Source organism: Hibiscus syriacus, unplaced genomic scaffold, assembly GCF_006381635.1.
Source record: "Hibiscus syriacus cultivar Baekdansim isolate YM2019G1 unplaced genomic scaffold, ASM638163v2 tig00110221_pilon, whole genome shotgun sequence".
In the NCBI taxonomy this organism is placed as follows: domain Eukaryota; kingdom Viridiplantae; phylum Streptophyta; class Magnoliopsida; order Malvales; family Malvaceae; genus Hibiscus; species Hibiscus syriacus.
In genome coordinates this window covers 1089463-1114038 of record NW_024062635.1, presented here as the reverse complement: position 1 = coordinate 1114038, position 24576 = coordinate 1089463, and the positions used below count along the sequence as shown (strand labels likewise).

Here is a 24576-nt window from a genome sequence, read left to right as displayed (position 1 = left end):
TTTCTGACAGTCAGTTTTAACCTCCAAAAAGGCATGATCTAAATTTCTGATTTCTGAGCAACACCTGAAGAGTATTTTACCGAAAGCTCTCTATGTGAATGAATTTATTAAAATGCCTAAATTACACACGAGCTTTAAAATGATCGAAATATCCTCATGACTTTGATTGAGTGGATGACTTTGGATAAGTTCTGAAAATACCGGTAAAACTTGAAACATTATAACGAACATAAGGATTATGGAGTACAACGTGAACATGTCAGCTTCTCTAAATACTCTTACACTAAAATGAATAAGCATTGATAGCATATGAATAAAATTTTCATCTCCTTGGGATTCGTTTAAGGAAGAAGTGTGAAGGTGAAATGTTCAACTTCCTAATGTAGTCGGTATCAAAGAATCGTCATCCGTGAAGAGTTTCTACCAGAATTTGACATAAGTACTACAGTGATGGGATTTGTTAGTTCGAATTGTCTTGGGAACTAAATAGGTCGTCTCACAAAGATTTCGTCAAAAATTGAAATGACTAAAATGCGTTACTAGCTTAAATACTGGAATATAGGATAACTCTGGGGTCACAGTTCTTGAGTAACCTTGAGTTATCTGAATCCTAAATGGTCCTAATGTATCCGATCTAAAACTTTTACCCTGGTTGTGAGTTATTAAACCCCTTTCTAATAAGGATCTCATTTATGAAAGAGAAAATAACCTCAGTGACCAAAAATGCCTTATAATATACGATTTTAACCAACTTTTTTTGGATTTGCCAAAATGACCAACTAAATCGCAATGCGATCGATAATTCGCAACGCGATCTCCGGTATCGCAAATCAGTTTCCAGATTCGCAACGCGAACATCGACTATCGCAACGCGAACTTCGACTATCGCAATGCGATTTTCTAAATTCGTTGCGATAGTCGAAGTTCGCGTTGCGATTTATTCCAAGTTCGTTGCGATAGTCGAAGTTCACGTTGTGATAGTCGAAGTTTACGTTGCGATAGTCAAAGTTCGCGTTGCGATTTATTCCAAGTTCGTTGCGATAGTCGAAGTTCGCATTGCAATTTATTCCAAGTTCGTTGCGATAGTCGAAGTTCGCGTTGCGATTTATTCCAAGTTCGTTGCGATAGTCCAAAATCGCAACGACTGGTGGTATTGCATTTGTTTCTTAAGAATTTTCTCTAAAAAGATAGTGACGTGTCGAAGACACGTATTACCACGACCACGACCACGAGCACGAGACGAGACGAGACGAGACGGACGGAGGCGGCGGCGGCGCACGAGAGTCCCCCTTGTTCTCTATCACTCAACAAGAAAGTGGGAAAGCCAAACCTTAAATACCATTCCCAATAGTATTTCCAATACTATGTGGGATTGAGCATTACCAACACTTGTTCTCAATACTATGTGGGATTGAGCCTTAAATAGTGATATTATTTGTGAATTATAGTTAATGACTTTAGTATTTGTATGAAAAGTATTTGTGGTTCGTTTAGTTTTAATGCAATTCTAATTTATTTTCAATTGATTGTAATTGCACGATAACGATTTTTTTTATTCTCGCGAGTGATGCAATTTTTTTTAATGTTTTGCTTAAAATTGCAATAATCGCGATTGATTGTAGATTGACTTTTAATTATGACATATTTAATCGTATAATACTAATGCAATTGGTTGCTGATTCAGTTGTTTTAAGGTGCATGATTGTTAATTGTTTCCTGAATAATCACATAGTATTGGAAACAAGTGTTGGTAATGCTCAATCCCACATAGTATTGGAAACACTATTGGGAATGGTATTTAAGGCTTGGCTTTCCCACTTCCTTGTTGAGAGAGAACAAGGGGGACTCTCGTGCGCCGCCGCCGCCGCCGTCCGTCTCGTCTCGTCTCGTCTCGGGTCGTGTCGTGTCGTGTCGTGGTCGTGGTCGTGGTCGTGGTAAAACGTGTCTTTGACACGTCCGCGCGAATACTATCTTTTTAGAGAAAATTCTTAAGAAACAAATGCAATACCACCAGTCGTTGCGATTTTGGACTATCGCAACGAACTTGGAATAAATCGCAACGCGAACTTCGACTATCGCAACGAACTTGGAATAAATCGCAACGAACTTGGAATAAATCGCAACGCGAACTTTGACTATCGCAATGAATTTGGAATAAATCGCAATGCGAACTTCGACTATCGCAACGAACTTAGACTATCGCAACGAATTTGTAATAAATCGCAACGCGAACTTCAACTATCGCAAATCAGTTTCCATATTCGCAACGCGAACTTCGACTATCGCAACGCGAACTTCGACTATCGCAACGCGAACTTGGACTATCGCAATGCGATAGTCGAAGTTCGCGTGCGAATCTGGAAACTGATTTGCGATACCGGAGATCGCGTTGCGAATTATCGATCGCATTGCGATTTAGTTGGTCATTTTGACAAATCCAAAAAAAGTTGGTTAAAATCGTATATTATAAGTCATTTTTCATCTCCTTGGGATTCGTTTAAGGAAGAAGTGTGAAGGTGAAATGTTCAACTTCCTAATGTAGTCGGTATCAAAGAATCGTCATCCGTGAAGAGTTTCTACCAGAATTTGACATAAGTACTACAGTGATGGGATTTGTTAGTTCGAATTGTCTTGGGAACTAAATAGGTCGTCTCACAAAGATTTCGTCAAAAATTGAAATGACTAAAATGCGTTACTAGCTTAAATACTGGAATATAGGATAACTCTGGGGTCACAGTTCTTGAGTAACCTTGAGTTATCTGAATCCTAAATGGTCCTAATGTATCCGATCTAAAACTTTTACCCTGGTTGTGAGTTATTGAACCCCTTTCTAATAAGGATCTCATTTATGAAATCGGTTCGAAATCTATCTGAAGTCTTGCATCCATTTTTCTTATAAATTATTAAGTACTTCCGAGAAATGATTTTGGCCCTCTAATGTGTTCCATATCCATCTGAATATTTTTTCTGATTTAAAACTGAATCTATTTTTTTTGATTTAAATGTATGATTTTGTTATCTGAATAAAAATTAATCTATGATTTCTATTTTCTGATACAAAATGTATCCGATCATGATTTTTTGATATTACTGTTTTACTATTATGGGTTGTTTACTATTGGAAGAAGTGTCTTAGGCTTAGTCTATGACTTGTAAGTCCTTACCGCAAGCTCCTCTGCTTTGTGCACAGGGTAAGTCCTTACCGTAGACTCCTTTGCTTTGTGCACAAGGTAAGTCCTTACCATAGGCCATTATGCTGTAAGTATAAAGTCATTGTCGGGTGTACATGTGGTGTATGGTTCAGGGGAACCTACACATTCTAGCATTCATTTTCAGGTGTACATGTGGTGTATGGTTTAGGGGAACCTACACATTCTAGCATTCGGATGGAGGACAATCAGATGTTTTTTAAACTATAATTTACCGTCTCTTTAAAAGTCTATTTTATTGAAATAAATTATATATACATTATTCTTTGCAATGATAACACACTAAACTCTTCAATTCAGCTTCTGAGATATATCTCTACATGCCATCTTCCAATCTAGATACTTTTCGACTATTACTCTAAATATTAATAAATAAATTTATAAGACTTTTCTAGAGCCTGTATATACCAGTATCTCTAAAGAATTTTTTCATGTATTACCATATAACTATTTGTCTTTACCATATTTCGGTAGTTTTGTATTACTAAGTTTTCCCAATGCTCACTCTCTCACTTACCATTTTAGGTTAAAGGAAATGATTTTGTTCTCTTATCAGCATTAGTTGGGAGTTCCACTAGCGTTGCATATGGAGTACGACACATGTAATTAGGTGGCATGTAGGTTTTAATTGTTTTTATACTAGAGTCTGAAACTTTTTTTATACTATATAGTACTAAATTTTGTTTTAATGTCCAAATTTACTTATATATTAAGAATGTTTTACGACTATAAAAATTATTTTGATACTCAATCAAAACTAATTACACTTTATACACTTCAAAATAACCTTGAATGCCAAGATTTCACTAAAACCTTATTTTTTTTTTCTCTATTAGGGTTTTAAGGACCAAGTTAGGGGTTTTCACATTTCAATTCCAAATTTAATAATTTTACAATCAAAATGAAGCTTAGATGATGGCAACCAACATGAGCAGTTCAATTTCATCAAAACCCTAAACCCCTAATTGAAAATCCTGATAGCCGAATATACCATGGTGTGTTCACACTTGAGTTTTAAGGACCAAATTAGGGGTTTTCACATTTTAATTCCAAATTTTAATGATTTTACCATCAAAATGAAGATTAGATGATGGCAACCAACATGAACACTTTAATATCATCAAAACCCTAAACCCCTAATTGAAAATCCTAATAACCGAATATACCATGCTGTGTTCACACTTGAGTTTTTGCTTCAAACGACATTTCTAAAGCTTATACAACATTTAATCCTCCATGATAAACTTCAAAACAAGCTTGAATAAGTTTTCTCTAATTTTCTTTTTGATGGCCTAACCTTGTATATCAACTTCCCATGAAATTCATATTGATTCAAGCATGAAAAACTATATAAACAATTAATCCTTAAAGTTCAAGACTTAATCCATAAAATCCTAATTTTTCTTTCTTCAAATTTCATAGCTCATACTAACCAAAACCATAAATTATCGGTACCAAATTGAAAAGAATTCAAAGAACAAAATTGTATTTCATGGTTTCACCCTAAATCTTAACCAAAATACTTGAAAGATCAAAAGAAAGTGTTTTCCACTTACATTAGCAACTCATGGCAATGAAGAGAAAATATAGGGAAGGTCTTGAAATTTCCAAAATAATTAATAAAGTCATTTGTCATCTTTGAAATAAAATGAATTTAAAATTCATTTTATTACAAAATGAACACTTTACCCTTAAAAACTAATGCTTACCATAATGTCACATGTCAAAATCTTCATCCGAGGGAAAAGATTAATACATAAAGTTAGTAGTTACCAACTTTTCCCTTATAAAATTCCATAATTACAATCTTGCCATTTTTCATCCAACGACTTAGATTTAAAATGGAAAATCAACTTAAATCCAATGGTCCATATTAAGTCCTATCATTTTAAAGCATGGAATGACATTTTTGACCTTGCTCTATCATCTAACAAAATATCTCGAATTTTCGATTTGATACGATTATCTGAATTTTTCTCTAACTTTAACACTTTATAGCCTTTAACACAAATTTCGTAACAAAAATTCGAGTAACACTAAAACTTCATTCTTGGGGATAAACTATTCATTCATGGGATAAAAAATATATATTTTGAGAAAATTACCATTTTAGTCCCTAAACTTTTCCCAAATTTATATTTTGGTCACAAAACTTTCAATGTATTCATTTTGGTCACTAATACAATTTTGGGGTATTACATGATTGATCACTTAAGTTTGTGTTTTTTCTATTTTTCCTCACTAGTTTCAAAAAACATAATATATAGTCGCTTTAATTTTTATTTAATTAAAATGTGGTCACCACGAGTTAATTGTCATTAAATATTTTGGTATAATCACATCGTTGATCCATGTTGTTTTATATATTATCTCAATTTAGTCTTACTTTTAATACATTAACATAAATTTAATCCTCCATTTAATGATGCCACATGTCATTGGTGTCATTTGTCACTAGTGCCTAATTTATTGTATTTATTTTCCACCAACCAAATATGTAATATCTCAAATTTTGGACTAGTGATTGAAATATAAATTTCAAAAGTTTGGGGAATAAAGTGTAAAATTGTAAAATTTGGGACTAAAAATATAAATTTTTAAAAGTTATATTTTGGTCCTATAAATGAGTTTTTCAACCAAAGAATAATATTTTAGTGGGTTTTAGAATTTTGATTTGGAGTTTGTATAAAATTCTATTAAAGGATGAAGTTCGGTATAATATTCGGATAACCGGATTGAATCGAAAGATTACAAAATTTTTAAGGAAGGTAGTTTGGGGTTAGAAAAATTATACTGATAAATTTAATCAGTAAAATTTGAAGTGGGTTGGTGGAATTTGAAGTGTTAAAGTGGAATAGTGGAATTTAGTGACTAAATTAAATTTTTGGAAAATTGTAATGGTAAAGTTGGAAATTGATAAGTGAGATTTTTATATTTTTTTAAGAATATTAAAATAGAGATAAAAGGATGGCATGGGGGTAAATTTTAGGATTCATTAATGGCAATTTTGACTTTTGGGCCAAAATGAATTTTTTTAATTAATTTTAAATGGCCTTTTAAGGTAAAATGAGGAGATATTTGGTAAGAAATTTCTTGAATTGTTTCTTCTTCTCCATCAGCTGGACGAAACACCATATACAAGGTAAGGAAAATTTTCTTTTTCATTTTTGATCTATTTTAGTGAGATTTAGGACAAAGTTGTGAAATAAGAAAACCATTTACACTAAATTCTTTACAAATTTGTGTAAGTATTGCATTGTTTCATGTTGAAATGTGAAAATGGGTGTTTATGGTCGATGAAGGGAAGATGTAAATTCAATGAAATAAGATTGGATCAAGGTGTTAGGAGTGTAATGGAATCTTATTCAAGCATGAAAATGAATGAAAAACAATTAAAGGGACTTATTTGTGATTTTTTACCATTATGGGGTTTGATGGAGAAATATTGAATTTAGTTGATTTTTATATGTTATTGATGGAGAATGGTTGGAGTGGATTGGAAATGAATTATGGAGGGAGATTCAAACTTGAAAGCAAATTAGAAACCATTAGGGGACTATTTTGAAAAAAAAACAGCCATAATGGGGATTAATTAGAAAATTTTTATAAAAATGTTTTATGGGTTTGATTGAGTATTAGAATGATTTTGTATGCTTGAAATGATGATTTGAATTAATTGGATCTTGGTTGAGTTATTAGGGGCCATTTTGCAATGTTTGGAAAGTTAAAGGTTTAAGATGTAAGCTTTTGAAAAGTGAAGTGCTATGCTGGAAATTTTTATTAGAATGTTAAATTGGGCTATTTTGGAAAGTGATGAAAGATTGAGAATCAATTTGAAAGGCTTGGGAAAAATATTTGTGATGAAATTGCAAAGTTGCCAGGTTGAGATACTAAGTTGGAATTAATGAAGAATGGTGAATATGTTTATTAAATTGGAATGAACGTATTCATGAAGGTATTAATGTGAGAATTTTCAAAACATAAGGGTTGAGAGTAATAAATTATTTATTGAGGGCTAAATGTTAGATTGTGGAAGTTGTATTGAATATATAAATGTTATGTTTTGAATTTAGGTGAATGCATATTTATTATGTTAGTTAGATATTAACATATGTTTTGAAATTATTTTTTCGGATAATTTATTCTCGGATAAATTGTGATCGCAATCAAAGTCAATCCAAGCAGAAAGAGAAAAGCAAAGGACCAGAGTAAAAGTAACGCTAATATTTACTAGTGAGGCAAAGGTGAGTGTATTTAACTTATTTTATATATTAATACGATGAGGAAGACTTGCGATGAGTCAACCTCAACTATTTAAAAAATAATTTTTTATATAACGTATTTACAAATTATATTTTTATATAATTTTCATTACATTGTGTTTATATACTTTTGAATATGATGGTTTCTGATTTTTTATTTTATTGATATGTTCGAATGAAATTTTCATGAGAATGTTATTTAATTTTGATAAAATGCCCAATGTATATATATTAAGAGCGTGAGGTACAAATGGCATGTTATGAGGTGGAGTGACTATATGATACATGTTTATATGGCACCTATGGTGTAATTCTACAAGGCACTTATGAGTACAACCCTACGAGGCATTTTCAAGTGCAAAACTAGATCTACGAGGTACTTTTAAAGTGCATATAGTGCTCATACTCGACGAGACTCACGTACCTTAGATTCTCGATTATAATACTTTAGGCTATAATTTAAATAATGAAAAGTTCAAGATACTAAGAGCTTACATGGTTTAAATATGAATAGTACAAGTTATTTAAGTTTAGAAATTTACAAGAATTTTATTAGATATTTGATTTGCTTTTATATGATTACATGTGAATTATTCTTAAATATTTGAATTTTACGTGTTTTAATTTTATGTTGATGAGTTTTCTATATTTGATTTTTACACGATATTTTGTATATTGTTTGGATTTATTTTAATTTTTCTTAACGTCTCACTAAGTAAATACTTAGTGTGTGATCGGTTCACACGTAAGAAAAAAAAGGAAAAGAATGCCGAGTAGGGAGCAAATCAGCATCGACATTGGAAAATTAGGCTACCGTCCGAATCAGTAAGGATATATATTTTGATATTTTATCTAAATAGTGGTATGTATAATATAATTTTTTTAACTGCTCTGATATGAAGTTTTAAATATGGTTTTGTAATATAATAATTAGTACTATTAAATTATAGTAATATTAATATGGAAAAATAATAGTTTTTATAAATTAAACCTTAATAGTATTTTAAGTTCGTATAGATAAATCTCATATTCTAGTTTTATAATTAGGTTTATTATTATAGTGTTCTTAATTACAATGGTCGATTTTAAACGTAACAATTTTTTTTTTGAAATTTGAATAGCACATGTTTTATATGGTTGATGTGACGTCTCTAGCTTCTATATGGAAACATATACGGGATAGGGGTGTTACAAAATAAATTAACATAAATTTAATCTTACAACCGTATGGTGAATAGTGGCACTAGTGACACGTGGCATCATTTGATTGGAGGATTAAATTTATGTTAATTTATTAAAAGTAAGACTAAATTGAGAGAATATATAAATAAAATGGATCGAATGTGTGATTATACCAAAATATCACATCACCTAGTTAACGGCAGTTAACCCGTGATGCCCACATCTTAATTAAATAAAACCGAAAATGATCATAATTAAATAAAACAAAAGTGACCATATTATACTTTTTGAAATCAGTTAAAAAATAGATAAAATACAAACATAAATGATCAATCATGTAGTTAACCCTTAAGTTTAATCATTAGACACGTATTCAAAGGCTCAGAATTAATATATTAATTGTTGTTATTCTTTAAGGTCCATGGATCAATCACTAAGAATGTCAGTGATGTGAGCGTTCAATGTCAAATAATTAAGACTTATCTTTTAACAGATATGATGTGTTATACTTACCCTAGATTGATAAAAAAAATTGATATATTAATCCTCAAAAATATTTTCCACTCATATACTTAAAAAATATTTAAAAAATTTAGAATGTTACAATTTTATTAATAATGGCAAGACATCATAATAGAATAGCAAATGAAATAAAAGCTCACGAGAAGCCGAACCTAGAAAGCATCACGATTCATGATTTATACAATTATCTAATAAACCGATTCAATGGCTAATAAAATGGATCCAAATCTTTTTCAAAAGAAATGATGTTTTAGTTATTAAATTCCCTTTGAAGCCTATTTTATTTTACAAGTAATATTGTTTTAAATTGTTATTTTCTATTTTTTATAATTGAGTCAATGTTTGATTAATTCATGAAAATTATTTAATTAAAAAATTTAATTATAACTAGATTGTATTACATTTACAACGTGGATTGAAAATATTATTATTTTTACTCAAAAAAATTTGACAAACTTTTATTGCTCTTACGTTATGTTTGTATCTAATTAACTCAATAAAACAAAATTGAAAGAAAATGTAATATGAAATTATTATTCTGCATTACAAAAACTACACTACACTTAACTAGTTAAAATGGCAGAATACATCACGTAGAAACTTGGACAATCATAGCTTGGTCCTGGGATTCATGTGCAGGTTCCACCTTGAATCTGTGAGACAGTGAAGTATTGGCTGCATCAACTGGAAGACTGATTTTGACTTCATATTCTCCATGAAGAAGAGAAACCTCGAAGAAACCATGGGCATCGGTTTGACCTTGTAAAGTGGCAGTGATTCCCCATTCTTTCAACAGCTTGTCCACAACATCCCCAGTTGCCAAGTTGTTGAAATTATTGTCTGTCAAACACATATGGTAGCATCCTTCTGGTTTCCAGGCTGCCCATATTACCATCCCGCTAACACCAGGGTGCCCATGCCCTTCCCTCAAAACTTGCTCCAAAAACGTTGCCTGATAATATAATAACATATAAGCTTAAGTACGTATATATATCATATATATATATGTTTTGACTCTACGGTAAAAGTGAGTGATATTCTCTCTAGAGATTCCAGATTTGAGCAGTTGCATTTGTATTGTTACATGTTGTTAATGATTAAGAAAGACTCTTAACATATATTACTTTGTAAAGCTCAAGTATAATTGTATGTTGAACTCCAAATATTACCTGTTTGGGGTTGCTTTTCACATCAATTTCCGTCAGCCAAATGGGCAACTTGGTGGCAGCCAGAGTATCAAGAGAAGATCTTACGTAAGGAAGGTCCGGGACGTCGAAATGGCACTCTAGTCCAATAGCCATTTGGTTAGCCTTGACACCCAATACACTTTGAATTTCTTTCAGTTTTGCGAGGTATTTATCTGGTGTTACTGCAGTATCTCCCTTCTCCTCCAGGGTATTGTACTCATTCATAAACAAAGGTACAGAACTATCAATATCGGACGCCATTTTGTAGAACGTGGAAGAAGCAGTTGGCCCGAGCTTACTCTCGAGGAAATTAAAATGCAGATTCTCATTCACAACGTCCCAACCGATGACTTGACCCTTGTATTTGGTCATGATCGAGTTAACCCTTTTGGTGGCCGCTGCTGAAAGGTCGTTTGGACCGAGAGAGGGGACCCAACTAGGTTGATACTGGGGATCGTCCCACAGAATGTTGTGCCCTCGAACCGCGATGTTGTGCTGTTTGATTAATGCCATCATGGAATCCGAGACTGAGTAGTCTTCTCTACCTTGGGTCGGTTCGTTGCTGTACCATTTCATTTCGTCCTCGAAGGTTGTGTGGGAAAACCTCGAAGTGAACCAGTTTTGGTAGCCAACGTTGCTGAGGATGTTCTTGTTTGTAGCACAACCCACTGGTTTCCCTGAAATCTTTTGCTTGATGGAAATCTTGGAGTTCGCCACGGGTTTCCCTTGTGCATCCACACGGATTCTTACCCTTCTCTTTGTCTGCAATATATATGGTTTTACACAGATTTAAAACGGGTGGATGACTGAAAATGGTATATATATATATATATATTATGAGTGACTGACCTTCTCAATGTGTTCAACATGATGAGAGTTCCACTCTTCATGCGTGAATGGTTGCAAGGAGACGCTGTCGACCCAGATTTCGACAGAGGTGTTGTGGCTCTGAAGAAATTACATTGTGAATTAAAGAAATCTGGAAATATTGAGGAGAAAAAAGGGGATGAAATTGATAATTACATCAAAGAAAAGCTCGGCAGGGCCGGAGGCGTTCACGGTGAGGCCACCCTTGAGCATGGACCAACATCTGGACCGAGCAACGGTTGAAGCAGCACGTTTCAACCCGGTCACAGTTTTGAAAACTGCCCTCACCTCTGATTCTCCTTCACTCACTTGTACCCAAGCTTCATTATCACAAAAAAAAATTGAAATTTATAATATAGATATGGGTCAAATATAAATATTGCATAGAGAAATGTTGTTATTTACTCTGGTTCAAGTAGTGTGTTTAGTGTAAATTATAGAGAAATGTTGTTATTACTCTGGTTCAAGTAGTGTGTTTAGTGTAAATTATTGACAGAATAAGAAAAATGTGAATAAACACCATCTTATAATAATCTTAGATTAGGGACGGGCATGGGTCGAATTGAGTTTCTAATCAACACAACCCGACTCAATAAAAATGCACCCTCCACCTGAAACTCGTCCCAAACTGGATTTAAGATGACTTCACCTGACCCGAAACTAACCCATCTTTTAAGATAAAATTCACACCCGACTTGACCCAACCAGATACAAATATAGAATATATATAATTACATAATTTTTATCCTAAATCCGAACTCAATCCGACCCGAACTTATACTCCAAAAAAACTCAATCCAAACTTAAGGTTTTAAAAAAAATGAGCAACTAAAATCGGATTAGATCAAAATTCGTCAGGTTAAGATCATGCTTTCATTTCTACCCTAAACTATTCAAAAGAAAAAGTAATACCGGAGAAGGTATAGAGTTTATTGTTTTCCAAGCAAAGCTTCTGAGAGACAGCGTCGTGGGATTGGCTTCGTTTTCGAGCCACGACGAATTCGTTGCCATTTGAATCATTTCGGTGTTGGATTATGGCATTCCCGAACGTCAACCATCCTCTCAAACCCTCATTTAATTCTGGGTTCTTAATTATGCCTCCTCCATACTGAGCCTTGTGAGGTTGTGCCAAACACTTGTGGTTTTAAATTTTCCAAAATTTATATTAAAAAATCATTAGTATTTGAGCCTGAAATTTATAATTAAATAAATTTAGTGAGAACAAACCTAATTACCTCAATGCTGGCTGTATAATCATACGACAATGACTTCCCTTGTATGACTCCTGCAAGAGATGGGCTCTATTTCTTTAGCAATTTCATTATCAATATTCGATCTATCAAACCATAAAAAATTAAATTTTGGGGTATTTTAACTACAAATAAATATTTTTTGACCGAATCCGTGTGTGTTGTCAACTATTAAAAAAATCTGAACATACCACTTTATAATCATATGAGATTATTAAAAAGAATATTTTTAGGCAATACTCGTCATCTCTGAAGATCAAACCTGCAAAAAGGATCCATAATGGTAACAACAGAAGCAGACTCTCCTTCTTCCAAATCTCCATTGCAGAGTTTTTCTTCTTCTTTTTTCTCTAAACCTGAAACCATTTCAGTGGGAGAAAAATAAAACAAAGGCTTCCAATGTGTGAGAAACAATGTAATCAAAGGTTCATAATTGGATTAGCAAGATACATAATTTTATATTATATTAAAAAGGAGACCATTTTTGACTGATAATATATTCGATACTAATAGTGTGTACCCGAGACTGGAATTGAGTGTGAAGCTTTAAGAGCGGAGGGTTATATAATCTTAAACGGTTTGGGAACACAGTTGTGCATAGTTTTAGAGTGATACTATGGTTATGTATTTTAGGAAAGCTATTAATTTTTATTCTTAAGACTGTAAATATATTTAGGAAAATGATAAGTGGTATTTGCTGGTTCTCATCCTTGAAATGATTTTATTACATATTTGGAGGGGACATTTATAACCTATTTGGAGGAGACATTTATCACCTATTTAGAGGAGACAATACTTTTTTTCCTTTTTACTCCTTTGTCAAATTTTATTTTTTTTATTAAGAATAATTAAATAAAAGGTTAACTTCCATGCTAATCATTTTTCTTTTATATTTATATATTTTTATTCATTAACTTTTATAATACCCATTGAACAATTAATTCTTATAAGTTCGATGATCAATAATAATATGTTAGTCAAAAGAGGTTAATTTTTAATTTTACCACTAAACTCTAGATAAAATACTAATTATGACCTAAAATTTTAAATTTTAGACGAAATATCATTTGGCCTTTAAACTTTAGGCAAAATATCAACTTATTCTCGAAATTCGACCAAAGTCCCTCGTTCCTCTCATCATTCATTGTTGTCGTCGTCAGTCACCATTAGGAGTGAGCATTCGATCGAGTCAAGTCGAGTCGAGTCAAAAATTTTGAGTTATTCGAGTTGGAAAGTCGTATTTTACAACTCGAACTTAACTTGATTTTTTTTTTGGAATCGTGTCGAGTTTAAGAAATTCGAGTCGAGTTATTCGAGTTTCTATACTAATTTTATTATAATTATTTATAGTATTATGGAAAGTATTTGTTCCAATTTTTTTTACTTTCTCTAACCATATAAGATATATATAGATATTATATTCTTTTACATCAAAAAATTATTTAATATATCAAACGCAATCTAAAATTATAAAATGTATTCATAATATTATATTTTAAAGAAAGTATTTCGAGGCTAAAATATTGATGAGAGTATAAAGGAGTCAAAAAATTGATGAGAAGAAAGAATTTGCAAACAATTGTAGTCAAAAGACCAAATTGAGTAAAATGCAAAGTTAATGTGCTAAATAAAAAAAAGAGAGTACATTTTTTTTAATAAAAAATTAAGAATTGAAGTCACATGGGTATTTCATTGTTGTATATGAACATGTGGTTCAAATTTGGTAAAAAAACAGACTTAAAATAAATGATGAACTAAAGAAATAAGGAAATTATGAAAAATTGAGGGACTAGATTAAAAAATAGAAATTTTGTTATCAAAAAGAGGAATTGAAAGTACATATGTATTCTATGATGGTTTAGGAGCATGTGGTTCAAATTTGGTTAAAAAATTGACTTAAAATGGAGGAATTGAAAAAATAATGAAATCATGAACTAAATTATAAAATTGTCGAGTAAATCAAAATTTCAACTCGACTTGAACTCGAAAACCGAATTTATAATTTGAGTTGAATCGAATAACTTGAATAACTCGACTCGAATAATTCAAAATTAAAAAAAAAAGTATTAAAATTTTCAAGTCGAATCGAATTTTGCTCACCCCTAGTCACCATCACCGTCATCATCGACTATTGGATCCCATAATTTTCAATTCACCGAATCTAATGTCCATATCACCGAAAAATGTGTGAGTCGAAGCAATGATAGTGGTGAATGGTGGCATGTGACATGATATTTTGGTGAATCAAGGGGTCAAATTGATATTTTATCTAAAATTTAAAATCAAAAGTGATATTTCATATGAAGTCTAGGGATCATATTTAAAAATAATCTTTTTTATTTAACTTGTTATATCATCAAACTAACAAGAGTTAATAATTTAGTAATCAAACTATAATAATCATATCATATATAATCAAAATTTAATAAATTTTTAATAATATATAAGATTGAAATGAAATGCATATTTTTCAAAATCAATAATAAAAATTGACTAAAACTATTTTTTCGTAAATTTAATAACCTAACCACGATTATGCTATTTAACAAGTGTTCCAGTCCTCTCTCTCCCTAATTATGATTACTAACAAGCGTTTTAGAGTTGGTTTTTTATCATAATATCAAATTACGGTCGTAACACAATATAATGATAGTATCATAATGTTTTTACGATTAATAATACTACAAATTGTATTTGTAACATAATATCATATTTACTCTTAGAAAATAAATCACATCGTAATCAGTGACAGATCTAGAAATTGAAAAATTCGATTCAAAATTTTAATACTTGATTCTAAAAAAAAATTGAGTGTGCAAATTTTCTTATTTTTTCCTATTATCATTAGTAAACTAAACTAAATTTAACATTTTTTTTTCAAAATAATGGGTATGCAATAACTCCCCTATGGAGCCATGTACATCCGCCCCTGATCATAATATTTATAAGAATCAACTATTTGAATAATCTCTTTTGTTTTTGGTCTGACCAATGAATCAAACCAAAAGATTTAAACCAAACGAATTAATAACGTAAGAGACCAAACACGCTTAATGTTTAAATCGATGGCCAAATTAGATATCAAATAGAAAACAAAAGGATACTTTAGTATAGTTTATCATTTTTATAATCGTGAGACTAAATTGTTTATGCCAACCCAAACGAGGGAGAAATTATTTGATGGATTTGATTTATCATGTTATCTGTGGTTTCAGTTAGCAAGAGCTACAAATTTTAAAATAATTTTTAAATTACTACTCCCCTCTTATTTACATGTAGAAAAGAGGTGAAGATCATCTTGAGAAAAAATGATATGAAAAAATATTATTGATTGAGATTACGAATGACATGATGAACCAGAATCATCTAATATTTTTTCCAAACGAGGATAGGTCGAGAAAGTCTCATGTACGACAACCTTAATATACGACTAAGAAAAGACGCTACCGATTTTGTTATTAGTTTTTTAACAAAACCGGTAAAAAATTATCATAAACATTATTATTTCAACCAATTTTGTTATTATTGGGCGCTTAGCGGCTTTGTTAACATATCCGGTAAAATACTATCGATTTTGTTATTTTTTCAACATATTTTTGTTATTATTTGGTACTTTATCGAAAATATTAAAAATATTAATATTTTAAATAAAAATAATAATATTTTAAATAATTTTTTTATCAATTTTATTAAAAATAATAATAAAATCGATAATATTTTTTAACTATAGAAGTTCTGGATAGGTCCGGTTAACACCCGCAGTGGATAGAAATCCACGTTTCACAATAGCTAGCCTTCCAATCTAGCATAAACCACCCGATTTTATTTGAAACCAAGAACTATCCAAATCCAACTCAAACACACTTTCCTTCTTCTCTGCTCACATGGAATTACCGCACATGGTTGCACTTCCCAAATTCTTCGTTCCAAATCCCAGAAATTCGTGTACAACCCAAAGCAGTTCATCATCTCAGCTCTCGGTGTCACCACTCCAATCATCCTCTAACCAACCTAAGACCACCAGAACCCATTTCAATACACCATCCATGTCCGATATAATGGCATCCTCTAAAGCCCAGAACCTTGACATTAAGCTCCAAACTCTAGGACCCTTTTTCAGGATCACAGCTAAAAGCCTGGAGACCAGCATGGAACTTGGAAGAGCCGAGGGGCTCTTAAGGGTCTGGTTTGGAGGTAAAATTCTGCACCTTGATTCAATTAGACTCAAAAGGGAGACCCTTGGCATGGAAAGATCGATTTTTGGTATCGGTTTGTTTATTGGGGCTGTAGGTATTCGATACGGCTATGAGTGCGGTTGCAAGACTGCTGAGTTGCTTGCCATCAATGACTCGGATCTTTATCATTCCAAGGTTCTTTCTTTACACACACAAAAAAAAGATCTTCTTTTCGTGTTTGAGTAGTGGATAATAATGGATTTTTTATAATCTTTTGAACTTTCAGCTTGTTAGGTTCTACAAAAGGTTAGGGTTCAAGGCTGTGCATGAAGTGACTGGTTCAACAATTGGGGATATGGCCCATATGCTAATGTGGGGAGGAATTGGGACTCGGATGGATGCCAGTATAGATGAGCTTCTAGTAAAATGGTGCACAAGGTTCAAGTCCCAATCTGATGTTTTGAATGACTGAATTTTTGTTAAACGAAGCCCAAGTGCATAAACATATCAGAATTTGTTGATGCATCAATGGTTTTATACTACAGCTGCAATGGAAGTTTTTGGGTTTTGAAACCTCCTTTCAGCCCTCAAATTTACATTTCAAGAATCAAGGGGCAGAGTGTAGTTACACTACTTCTTTTCCCTTTTCTGATCCAATAGTTACACAAGTTTATTCCGCAAAATTGTGATAACAATACGTTGGATTTCGTCATGCTGATTGCAATTTCAAGCATAGCAAGATATAGTGATTGAAGCATTGCAACTTCAACTTGGGATTAGAAACTGAAATGAGTAGAGGTCAATTGCAACAATGCTTGCAGAAATCATTGTAATTAGGGTAAATTGATCATTTTCTTTTACTATTTGTATGTTTACTCATCAAATTAAAAAATAATGTTTAAATCATGTATATTATAAATTTATTAAATTTTGGTCACTTACACTTGGTTTTTTTTTATTAAAAACCCTCAAAAATTCATTTATTGGATAAATAACTCCCAAACGACGTTAATTGGAAAAATATCCCTCAAACTACACATGTAAAACTACGTCATGTCCTATAAAATGCATGTAAAGGCCTCTCGTTCTATAGGGCGCAAGACTCCTCCAACGTGGAAACACTTTTCGAAGAATACAACTTAATATTAGGTTAAATGACCTCGCGTTATATGAAACGCAAGGTACACGAGAAACTGAAATGTTTCACCAATTTATCGTGTTCTTAAAATTTTTTTAAATTAGATTCAACAACCTCACTCATACATAGCACGTGTTTGGTCTAAACACGCGTATTTTTCAACGGAACTCGCGTCTTGTAGAACGTGAGGTACCTTTAATCTCGCTTCGGAAGGGGTGTGAGGACTCCAATAAATAGGCCCCTCCTCAACCAAAGTCATCACACCTTTCTCCCCAATTATCTCTCTCTCTCTGCTTCTTTCTTTTATATATTCCACTATTTGGTTATTATGGCAGGATTACTAAGGCTTGATCGAATGCATGTGTTTGATTACTGACGGACAAATCCAGAGATAATTTTTATTTATTTATTTGAAGGGGTATGAACGTTCATTGATGTGTTATATCAACTGTTTCACGAACCCTCATGATGATATTCTTTTGTATTTTCACGAAGCCGGTTTTGGTCACGTTATCACTATAATTGGTGGTACGAAATTTCATCCTCCCTAATAAATGCATTGCTAGAAAAGCTGGATGCCGGATACGCTCACGTTTCATTTTCCTTGTGAAGAAGTGATTATTACCCTTGAAGATGTTGCATTTTATCTTGGGTTGCCTGTTGACGGAACGACTATTATCGGTATTGTCGATGGCTTCTGGTATGACGTGTGAGGAACTGCTTTAAATTCCTCCAAACAATCTCGATTTAGATGGAGGGAAGATCAAGATTAAATTTTTGGACGATAATTTTACGCAGCTACCCCCAATGCTGCTCCAGTAATTAAAAAGATATTTTTTGAAATTTATGATTATTTATTTTGATTTTTTTATTTATAATATTGAACTTTTGTTTTATTTTATGTTATTGTAATTTTTTTATGATAATTTTTTAATTTATGATAATTTTTTTATTTTGCAACGATTTGTACGTACTCATATTTTACGAGTTATTGGAAGATCTTGATGTCAGATAAAATCTTGGAACAAAGTGCATTTAATATGGTTGTATCATCTACGCATTTTGTAGGGCTCAAAATATAAGAGTTGAGGATCAATAATGTTGGCTTTTCTATTTCGGAAGTTTTGTACAACTGTCAATACGGACAAAACAAGTTATTTGAGGGTGCCTAATGTTCTTTCAATTGTGGATTTGGTTGTGAATGTCAATTTTACGCCTGATTCCTAAATACACAACCTTATTTCAATTTTCACTACTTCGAAGGTACTTAAAAATAAACTACATTTATATATTTAGATTATTATAAATTATTTTTGGGTTTTACAAATAATTGTATTTGTTATATGAATGGTAGGTGGATTGGTACGCTAATTCACACCCACCTACCAAAAACTCTATGTGGTTTTAAAGTGTTGATCGATAAGATGAAATACGATGTAATAATTGTAACCGATTTTTATTTTTTATTTTAAATATCATTTTTAATTTGAGTTTATCTAACTTAGTTTAAAAAATTGTAGTTCTAGTGGACATCGTACAATGATGATGCTATTGGATCGTGTACTTCGACTGAAATAGGTCTCAGTTCGGGCGTTTGGATGTTGATGGTCTCGTTGATACTCTATGAGATAGTCGAGTGACGTACTACCGATCGCATGCTACAGCAATTTAACTATGTCCAAACAATTTTGTTACCACGACCAAAATTGGATGACTTGCATCACGTAACGCAATAGAGGAAGACGAATGTTAATTAAGAGATTCATTATTCAACATGGGTGTTGCAGTGGGTGACGAGATTGGATAGGAAACCCATTTGTCAACCCATCTTCGAACCACTGTGTTTCAAATGATTACATATTGTGGTAATAACAATATGGAAAGCCACATATACTGACCAAAGAGGAGCGAGCACGAGAAATTTATGTGTCTCCCCAAAACTAACCGCCGACGAAATTTCCATCGACGTAACGTGGTGTTAGAGGTAAAGGGAAATAACGCCAGAAAAGAAGAAAACACGCTTTAGCCTCACTATCAAGAACGGTATAAGTGCATGTACAGTCAACAGCAGAGCATCAGATACTAGAGGCACCACCTGCATTCACCCGCTTGACTCAATTAGCATTTCAACATATGTCACCTCCGATAGAAGATTTTTTCATCGACGCGTTTCGTTTCTGTCCGTCAGTGGTTGTCTCTTTGTATTGCCTTATTGTACCAGTTCAACCACATTATCCATTACTTTCGTCTGCATTTGTTCCACCATCGGTATTTTAGTTTCCACCATTTGTAACAAACTTCGTATCTGGTAGTGTTAAGTAGACGTTGTCACAGAGCATATTCTACACAGGTCTTTCTCCCAGTACCAGTGGTGGTACTGCACATATAGATGGCGATGACAAAGATGATGATTATGATGATGGTGATGATGCTGATGATAATGATGGGGTAGACATAGGCATCATTAGTTATTTTTTTCTTGAAATGAAAACTTATGTAATGTTTGAAAAACTTGATTGTAGTGTATTTTTAGTTAATCGAACTCCAGTTCTATATTCGATTAATCAAACTTGCAAAAATATATTCAGTTAATCAGATAAATAAAATATAGTAAATACAATACTTCACCTAACTTATGGTTTCAAAATATTTTTATACAAAATAAAGGACCTCGTGTTTGGTAGAAAGCAAAATCATGCCACGTCAGGAATCCTAGTCAAGAATCCCCGTGGACTTTGCATTTCGTGTAACACGAGATCTATTAAATATCGTGCATACTGGGTGCAATGACTTCTATAAATATGACCCCACAAGTTTTTTCCTCACATTTTCTTTGAGTTATTCAAAATCATGTATATGTGGGAAAAAATTATGATTCCAAACTTTATTTTTGGGTATTCCGACTTTGACTATGATGATTGGGATTCAAGCTCGTCTTCAAATGAGAAATAGTGGGTAAAGAAGGAAATAAAGTCGATAGTTGAGTATCATAAGATTAAACTTGAAGAATATCATAAGAAGGTAAAAATGGAAAAGAAGAAGTATGAAGACTTACTAATCCAACGTAGCAAACGAATTCGAGAGAATAATGAAAAAAATAAAAATATAAAAATAAAATTAAAAAATATGAAAACTATGTAGTTTGTGGTTGTAATAAAATAATATAATAATATTTGAAAATGCATCTTTTATGTTTTGAATATATCATCTAATCGGATCAAATCAAATATAATGTTAAAATTTATTTAAATTATTAATTAAGTTTAAATTATTAATTTGTGTAAGTTATCCTTCAAAAATATGATGATTAGTTGTTTGGTTCGATGAATAAATACTTTAGAAACCATTATATTTTATGAAATTTATTTTAATACTAATTTATAAACATAATAAAAAAAAGAACTACACGAAGTTCTGGTTAGTTAAAATGAATAGAAGAGGAGTCTGTTTTCGTTGCTTCGTAGTCTATAGAAATGACTGATGTTAAGTTCAGTTCCTCAATTATTTGTACTTTCTCCCGACGTTTACAGGTGTAACGTAGAAGAACTGCCCTTTGTCCTCTTGGTCTTCTGACAACTGAGTTGCTTCTACGTTACTTGATGAAGATTTCCTCAAATTTTACAGTTAACTTGATGTTCATACCACCGACACATGTGTAAGTCCTAAACATCTCCTGAAGGTCGCTTGCATTTGATAAGGTCAACGCGTAATATGCTTCAGGGTTGGGCTCATCAACGAAAACTTTCACTTGCAACGAAGACACTTGCCATGTTGTAGATATTTTAAGCTCCGTTGAAATCAAATCATATAACTCATCTTTCTTGATCTTGACATTGAAGGGAGTATAAAAATAAGTTCCACAATGGAACCTAGTCGCAGAAAATCTTACCATTGAATATTTTTGTTATGAGACTATCCATCCAACATGGTTATCGTTCGTATTTATGGATATTTTTTTCAAATCCCGTACCTTCCAGAACGTAAGGCCCTTGACATGTCAAATCAAATGTGTACGTTGGGGTGCTACCACATCACGAATCTCTGTGGACCTCTCGTGTCGTAGAGCGCGAGGTCCATGCCAAGTCAGAAATCTAAATGAAAAACGTGTTTTGCATAGCGTGAGGTCCTTTCCTATATAAGTATTATCTTCTAGTGACATTAAGGGACTCCTTTTCGAGTGGCGTGACTTGACATGAAAATTAGAGATGCTTATGCCAATATTGGTGCTATAAGTTATGTCACCCGAAGAGAATGCCTTTTATAAAGACGTCGCCCTTTGAGTTTCTTCTGTCAAACATGGGCTTCTTGAGAAACTTATCATTTCTAGAAAGGCATCTTCTTCAACACGAACAAACAAGTCATTAGAGGGTGTTTGTTGCTGTTGAAGTAGTGGTGTGGTTCCGAATTCCATTTTTCTGCTCGATTATTCAATCAAATTCTTCTTTCTCATGAACCTTCTTCAACACGAGTAACTTGGCCTTCTCGATAAACTTATTGTTTCTAAAAAGGCATCCTCTAATGATGGCATCATCTTCTTATCACTTATGACGTTGATAGGACAAATGACACTCATCCACTCGAGAACCAAGGGTTTCCCTCGTACATGGAATACGGGAAACTTCTCAAGAGATTTCTCTTTCCATCAAAACCTTGCCTTTTGGGGAAACTTCTTGTTCCATCAAACTCACTTATCTCATGAACCGGAGAGCCGAAACTATGCACTATTTGTAGGAATCTTAGACACATGAAAAACAAATATCCTAAGAAGTCACGTCCCCGTATTGATTAATTGTGCTTTTTCATTGTAATACTTTTGTAATTAAAAAAATATATTAGTTAGTTTTCAATTTATTTTTGTTTCGAACCATTTTCAACACGATTTTTACACCGCTTAGAATGTCTCTTATGTACAAAACTATAAATTACGAAAATACTACGCCTCTAATCTTATAAATAAGAAGAAAAAGTTCATATTAACTTCCCAAAAATACTCCCCGAACATGCCTATCAAGCCATTTTAGTTTCTTCTTCATATATAAAACCAAGCTTTGGAACCATTTTCAACGTGATTTTTAACTCGATTACAATATCCTGTATGTGCCGATATTACCTCAATTGAAATATAAGTTCCAATATTACACCTCTAATTTTATAAATTGTGAAAATTGTCAGATTAACTACCCTAAAAAAACTCCTCAAATATGTTTATCAAACTCACTTATCTCATGAACTGGAGAGCCGAAACTATGCACTATTTGTAGGAATCTTGAACACATGAAAAACAAATATCCTAAGTAGTCACGTCCTCGTATTGATTAATTGTGTTTTTTCGTTGTACTACTTTTGTAATTAACAAAATATATTAGTTTTTTCAATTTCTTTTTGTTTCGAACCATTTTCAACTCGATTTTTACACTGCTTAGAATGTCTTGTATGTACAAAACTATAAATTACGAAAATACTACGCCTATAATCTTATAAATTAAGAAGAAAAAGTTCAGATTAACTTCCCAAAAATACTCCCCGAGCATGCCTATCAAGCCATTTTAGTTTCTTCATCATGTATAAAACCAAGCTTTGGAACCATTTTCAACGTAATTTTTAACTCGATTACAATATCTTGTATGTGCCGATATTACCCTCAATTGAAAGATAAGTTACAATATTACGCCTCTAATCTTATAAATTGTGAAAATTGTTAGATTAACTACCCTAAAAAAACTCCTCAAATATGCCTATCAAACGATTTTAGCTTTTTTTTTCATGCACAAAACAAGCTTTGGAACAATTTTCAACGCGATTTTTAACTTGCTTACAACATCTTATATGTGTCGATAGTGGCCTCAACTGAAAGATAAATTCCAATATTACGCCTCTAATCTTATAAATTACAAAAAAAAATAGATTAACTACCTGAAAATACCCTTGAATGTACCTATAACTCGTTCTGTAGTACTCGAGGTTTGTTAAATACTACCTGCGATAAATTGATGAAACGTTTCAATTTTTGTGTATCTCGTGTTTCGTATAATACAAGGTCGTTTAACCTAATATTAAATTACATTCTCTGAAAAGTATTTCCACGTTGGTAGAGTCTTGCGCCCTATAGAACGTGAGGCCTTTATATATGTTTTGTAGGATGCGAGGTAGTCCTACGTGTACGGTTTAAAAGATATTTTTTCAATTAATACCGTTTGAGGTTATTTGTCCCATAAATGAATTTTTAATTTTTTTTTAATAATAAAAACGCCCTTTTACTTCATCGTTAGAGTCATCCTTTCATATTTCATATCAAACGTGACGTCCTAGTTCAATGAATAAAGTGGTCTCAACGCCATCAAGGTCAGGCTTGTAACGAAATAAACTTCCAATCATTAACCCATATTGATAAACGAGAGTGAATTTTTTTTTAATAATAATAATCGATCAATTATAAATTGGATAAAATTGTAGTAACAATTATATGATCGTTGTGTATTATAATACATATTTTTTCACCCCACTATGAAGTTCTAAATTTAATGGATGTACAAGTTTTTTTGTATCTGCCGAGGAGGAATGCTCTTCTTCTGAAATGTGTTTTTTTAGATGTTATAAGAATTTTAATTCTTTTATAATCGAGGTTAAAAAATGTTTTTTTTTGTAACATAAGAATTGTATGAATATGGGTTGCCTCTATCATCATTGATATCCATTTGGTTCATCTTTCGCTTCACATTTTTAAACTTTTAATTAGAATAAATTATTTCTTCAAACACGGTCAGAAGACTTATTATACCCTCGA

The 24576-nt window shown here is 32.4% G+C and overlaps 2 protein-coding genes across 2 annotated transcripts; one reads left to right on the top strand and one right to left on the bottom strand.

Moving 5' to 3' along the window:
• Positions 1-9755: 9755 nt before the first annotated feature.
• Positions 9756-12802, bottom strand: LOC120114209 (endo-1,4-beta-xylanase 5-like). The gene is made up of 5 exons (XM_039135185.1): positions 12742-12802; positions 11386-11549; positions 11212-11310; positions 10345-11124; positions 9756-10127 (listed from the first exon to the last, which is right to left on the bottom strand). The coding sequence occupies exons 1-5, from the start codon at positions 12800-12802 to the stop codon at positions 9765-9767; spliced, it is 1467 nt and encodes a 488-aa protein (XP_038991116.1). The 3' UTR covers positions 9756-9764.
• Positions 12803-16305: 3503 nt separating this feature from the next.
• On the top strand, positions 16306-17485 carry LOC120114240. Its single transcript, XM_039135205.1, has 2 exons — positions 16306-16849; positions 16941-17485. The coding sequence occupies exons 1-2, from the start codon at positions 16364-16366 to the stop codon at positions 17124-17126; spliced, it is 672 nt and encodes a 223-aa protein (XP_038991136.1). The 5' UTR covers positions 16306-16363; the 3' UTR covers positions 17127-17485.
• Positions 17486-24576: the final 7091 nt, after the last annotated feature.